Genomic DNA, 5858 nt, shown 5'->3' with positions numbered 1-5858 from the left:
ACCGACTTGGGCGTCGGAGTGGGTACGCTGCACAAAGCCAAGCCCTCGCCTTCGTTCATTGTTGCAGGGAGGCCGAGGAGACGATAGAAGCACGAAGGGTCTAACCCAAGACATTATTCTACAAGCCACGGGTGGTAACGATACTTGCTCTGGAATTATACCCGGAACATAATTAATACCATAAGTGTGCATGTTTATACTAATTAATTATTTTATTTTAAGAAAATTGACCATCTTTATTTTAGTCTTCTATAAATATTTAGGAAAATTACCAAGCATCTTCTTTCTTTTAGCCTCCTTGAAATTGACCATCTTAATTAATTATTTTATTTTAAGGAAATTGACCATCTTAATTAATTATTTTATTTTAAGGAAATTGACCATGTTCTAGTCTCTTACAAATGTTTAGGAAAATTATCAAGCTTCTATATAATTTAATTTTAACCCAAACTATATAATATTTGCATTGAGATTCCTTAATCAGGTCCATCACACGGTGCTAGTGATTTAAAACTATATAGTATAATTAATTTGTATAACTTTCTTTAATTACATTGAAATCCCTTGGTTTCTGGATTTAATATATAGTATTGATAACATAAAGCTTATAGGTCTCACTGACCAAACACGATATCTTCCCCTCATATATTGTAATACCAAACAATTTTAATATAAAAATAAATATCCATATTTAGGAATTTCGAGTTTAATATTTTCGCTGCCAAAATTCCAATCCGTTATACTTCCTTCTAGTCTAATTGTTGGTTTTTTTTTTTTCTTTTGGGCACTAAAATTAAGTAAATGAATTTAGACCACACATAACACTATATCCTATATGGACTTGATTTTGGATCACACAAAACTTACCAATTAAGGAAAGGGAACCAACACCCGACTAGCATCGAAAAGGAGAGAGAAACCAACAATAGTATTTTTTTTTTGCTAGTATAGGCCATTGTATACATAGAGCATATACAAAACCATCAATCAAGGAAACCGTACATCTTGGCACCTAGTACATTGAGCTAATATGGTGACGTTTCCACATTTAATTCATTCATATCTCTACCAAATAAATAACTAATAAATTAAATTGAGTGAAAGAGACACCAACAATTGGGCCAATAGCCACAAATTATTGTTACTCCAACAATATCTACATGCCTATATGTATATATATATATATTTACATGGTCACTTCATTCTCCAAACATACCTCAAAACTACTACAAAAATCCCACAAAATCAAACACCCAAAACTACAAAGAAAGGAAAAAAAAAAAAAAAATATGTCGGAGACAAATATCGAGTCATACCCACCTATTTTCCGACAATTATACAACCCGATTCAAAAACCCGACACAAAAAACCAGCAAATAAAACTCAATACCCCTATCAACAACATAGACATGTTGCCTATAGTTGATATGCAACATTTGGACCTAGACAACCTTGACAAAATATGTAGGGAATGGGGAATATTCCGTTTAGTTAATCATGGAATTCCTACAAATCTTTTGAAATCATTACATGAATATGCCAAGAAAATACTTGATATACCTTATGAAGTTAAAGACGGACTTATTGGTAATTACCCTATTAATTATTTTTGGGGTACCCCGGCCCTTACAAAAGAAGGAAAACCCCTTCGAAGGCGAGTTTCAGGTCATAATTTTGATTGGATGGAAGGCTTTAATGTGCCATTTTCTCAACTTTGTGATTCTAGTCCTTTGATTGATGATCATACCTTGTTTAATCCTTTCAGGTTTGCCTTCTAAACCGTTTTTCCTTTATCAGTTATTCTTACTTATGACGAATAAAATACTTGTGATACTGTATTACCATTAACTTTTCCTTTTATCATTATTTATTTAAACCTGTTACGAGGTATCACAAGCTTGTACTGCGTCACAAATGAGAATTTGGGCTTCTTTAAGAAACATTTTTTTAGGAAATGTTCATTACTTGTTTTTTTTGCTAAACTTGCTCGTATTTTAGAGTAAATTAAGGGGTTGTTTGATTGAAAATGGGAAATTACAATGCTTGTATGTGGGAAGTCCAATTCTACATGAACTTCTACCTACCTTGGGGACCTAAGTAAGCAACTGGTTATTTTTACACCTCTCATAAACTACAAATTCATGTGTTTTTGATGGACAACCAAACAAGTCATAAGTTTATAATATTTTGTTTAATTTGCATGACATAATTATAGCACAACTTTGCGACCTAATTTACTAAGTAGTACCTCATCTATGTTAACTTTATTTCATGATAAAAAAATAAAGTCAAGTAAATAATTAACTGGTACGGGAAGAGAACTAGATAAAAGATTATTAAGGGGTTGTTTGGTTGACAATGAGAAGATCCCATGAAATAACATTCATATAATTTTACAATTCATGTGAATTTCAAAAAAGTTGTTTAGTTGGGATATGGGAACTCAATTCATGTGGGAAGTTCTACTTACCAAGGGGGACTAGGTAAGTGACTTCCTACATTATGTAGGAATTGGAGTTTAATAGTAACTTCAACTTCCCATGAATTGGGTAATTAAGTAAGACCTCATTTTTGCACTTCCTAGAAACTTCCAAGTCACATAAATTTGGAAAGCAACCAAACAACCTCTAATACTTACGTCCTAGAAATACGGAATTTTTTGTTTATTATAAATGTATAATGATCTTTCAAAAACTAGTCATTTTCGTTAATTAAGGCTTGGTTATAGGCATATTGTTTTTTTGATATTTTATGTATTTTACTTGGAAACATATTAGTTTATTTTTCTATTTTATGTTTTTTTATTTTGATACATTTGAGTAAATGTAAAGTTACTAATAAAACATCCATATCTAAATGTAAAGTTTCTTTCAATGAAACGAAAAGGTCCAAATATAAAATGGTTACATACATGAAACTAGGGGGTTAACGAGCTGAGTCGAGCTGAGCCGAGGCCTTGGCCTTGTTCGGCTTGTGCTCAAGAATCAAACCTCGAGCTCGAGTCAATCTCGAGCTTACTCGAGCTTGAAAAGAATGAGCTCGTTATCAAGCTTGTGAGTTTTAATGCGAGTTTGAGCTCAAATCGAGCCTATATATAATTGCTAAATTTTTGATTTTTTTTTCTTTTGATATTTTCAATAAGAAAGCCCGAAGCTAAGGTTATGTGAAAATACTGGCAAATTGGTGAGATATTTGATATGTGTGAATTTGATATAAATATATAATTATGAAAGAGTTTTTTAACAACATATGAGCAATATTTTATCTAATTACACAAGTTTGAGCCGCTTGTAAACTTTTCGAGTCGAGTCAGCGTTTGTTTGACTTGACTTGTTAAGTTCTCGAGCTCGGCTCGCGCAGGAGATGAGCTTTTACCAAGCTTTGACCGAGCCAATCTCAAATTGCGTGCTCTTTAGTCTCATTAACACCTCAACATGAAACTCATTAACACCCGAACATGAAGCTCACGGATTTAACATTATTTAGGTCATGATGTAGCAATATTGATAGACATAAAAGTACTAAAAGTGGTCACGTATTAGAACAAAGGAACCAATAATTGAGAGTTTGAGACGCATGCCATTAAATTAAAGATAGTACTCCGTACATGCACTAGTTTGACAACTACCAACCCTTTGTAGCTTGTAGTCCAACTAGTTTTAGATAAGACGATAATAGCCATTTTAATGATAAAATAAATCCAAATATTACCATTTGATGATAATTAGACAAATCTTTTACTCGTACTATTGTTTAAACAACTATTCTTACGATAATATGATTCTTATTTGGAACTGTTTTACCACTAAAATGATTATTGCCGTCGTAAATAAGGATTTATGTTAGTAGTTTGATACTCATGTTGTACTGTACATCTAAGTATGTTTGAGTATTATTATCCAAAGCCATCGTGGTCCCGTCTGAATTAGTTATTTGTTTATCTTTGGTTAAACTATTCTTCTAAAGAATAAAAATGTTAAAACAAATAATTAAGACAGAAGAATAGGAGTATATGTTACTCGTATTTAACAATAACTGCAACATACTAGACTACGGTGCTTCAACATTTTCAGAAAACTATTGGAAGAATACAGTGAGTTCATAACCAAAACCGCGGTGACTATATACGAAGCAATGATCGAAAGCCTTAAACTGGATGTACAAGTAGCTAGAAGAAACATAGACGAATCATCGGGACTAATTCGAGTATACCGATACCCAAAACACAGTAATAACGTCGGCGACATAAAGGGGTTACATGTACACACCGATAGCTCAATTGTTTCGATATTGAGTGAAGCTGAAGTGGGCGGCCTCAAATTTCTCAAGGATGATCAATGGTACGACGTGCAACCCGTTCCTGGCACATTGATTGTCAATCTTGGAGATATGATGCAGGTAAATTTGTTTTATTTCAATCGAGCATTACAGATGTAAGCTAATTAATTAACTTGGCTAAGATTTTAATACGTAGTATATTTTGTATAATTCGCGTACTTTTTTATAATTGTTTTATTTCAAATGAACTCGCTCGTAACGACCTTGATAGTTGATATATATCATGCACAAATTATAGAATAAAACGATGTTATAGTTTAAGACGATTCTTTTATTGCACTAATCACAAATTATAGATAAAACCATGTTTTAGTACTCTCAATAAATAAGTGTTTCTATATAAAAAAAGGTTTCACAAGTGAAACGATCTTACACAAAAATTTTGTATGTTCTGACTATTTGTCTATTATTACGAGCAGTCGAGCAGTGGGGGGCTAGTAGGCTGGCTCCCGCTGAAAATGGAAAAATACGAAGCTTTTAGTTAGATTTATCTTATGAAATTACCCGTTTGGTGCTGCTGAAATTTTTCACTCCCTTTACTGACAAATCATAACTCCGCCACTGATTACGAGTATGTGTATGTCCATCCAGGTGATGAGTGATGACAAGTACAAAAGCGTGCAGCACAAGGTAGAGTTAAACAAGCAGAAAGCGAGATTATCAGTATGCTACTTCGTATTTCCAGAGAAAAACACTTTGCTACATAGCTCTATTTACAAGCCTTTTACTTACAATGATTTTCGAGATCGAGTTCAGCTTGATTTAAAAACTATTGGTCACAAGATAGCACTTCAAAGTTTCAAGCTATGAATCTGATCAGTCGCGAGGAGCTAGCAGAAGCGGTCGCATTGCTGAATAATGGAAAAATGAAAAAATCCAAGTTTTTAGTAGAAGTTTACTAGTGTATTTTCTTTTGGTTTACTCTATTACATTAGCAGTTTGTTTACTAATAGCAACTATATAAGGATAATGGTGCTCAGTGTTCACAAGTTCTTGTTAGTAATAAGGTTGTTTAGGACTTTAGGTTATTATGAGAGTCGTTTTATTATGAGAACCAGCTTATTAAATATGTAATATAATATAAGCATCCTTTGTTATGATGTTTTTCTGTATCATTTATTTAAACGGTTTTACAAGAGAAACATGTTACAGAGGAGAGGAGTTTTAAGCTACGACTAATGTTGGAAACTACTTACTCCACATTAATTTTAACCACAAATTGAATAATGTAAATTCTAGTTACATTCATTACTTATCTTTTTTATTTTTATTTTTTTTGTTGAAATGTTAGTAATTGAGAAAAAGGAATATGCATCGGATGTATTACCTCAAATTTATTTGTTTTTGAGCCTATGTGTATTTTTTCTGAGCTTATGACCTCGAACTTTACTTGTTTTTGTATATTTGTGTATTTTTTCTGAGTTTATTATAGTTTATTACTCAAATTATAGTTTAGTATAAGTTAGATTTAATTTTTTTTTTCCGTCACAACTCAAATTTAACTAGACTTATATGTAATG

At 32.3% G+C, this 5858-nt stretch overlaps 1 protein-coding gene across 1 annotated transcript; it reads left to right on the top strand.

Moving 5' to 3' along the window:
* Positions 1 to 1116: 1116 nt before the first annotated feature.
* On the top strand, positions 1117 to 5439 carry LOC141622886 (gibberellin 2-beta-dioxygenase 8-like). The gene is made up of 3 exons (XM_074438912.1): positions 1117 to 1765; positions 4074 to 4398; positions 4930 to 5439. The coding sequence occupies exons 1-3, from the start codon at positions 1161 to 1163 to the stop codon at positions 5146 to 5148; spliced, it is 1149 nt and encodes a 382-aa protein (XP_074295013.1). The 5' UTR covers positions 1117 to 1160; the 3' UTR covers positions 5149 to 5439.
* Positions 5440 to 5858: the final 419 nt, after the last annotated feature.

The sequence above is a fragment of the Silene latifolia genome, chromosome X, assembly GCF_048544455.1.
Source record: "Silene latifolia isolate original U9 population chromosome X, ASM4854445v1, whole genome shotgun sequence".
NCBI classification, from domain to species: domain Eukaryota; kingdom Viridiplantae; phylum Streptophyta; class Magnoliopsida; order Caryophyllales; family Caryophyllaceae; genus Silene; species Silene latifolia.
This window is presented reverse-complemented; position numbering and strand designations above follow the sequence as displayed.

Bases quoted from the DNA above. Each gene is read 5' to 3' on its own strand.
- LOC141622886 (XM_074438912.1), top strand. From the start codon at position 1,161: ATGCCTATATGTATATATATATATATTTACATGGTCACTTCATTCTCC. The intron at 1,766-4,073 runs GTTTGCCTTCTA...CAACATTTTCAG, and splicing joins ACCTTGTTTAATCCTTTCAG to AAAACTATTGGAAGAATACA. The intron at 4,399-4,929 runs GTAAATTTGTTT...ATGTCCATCCAG, and splicing joins ATCTTGGAGATATGATGCAG to GTGATGAGTGATGACAAGTA.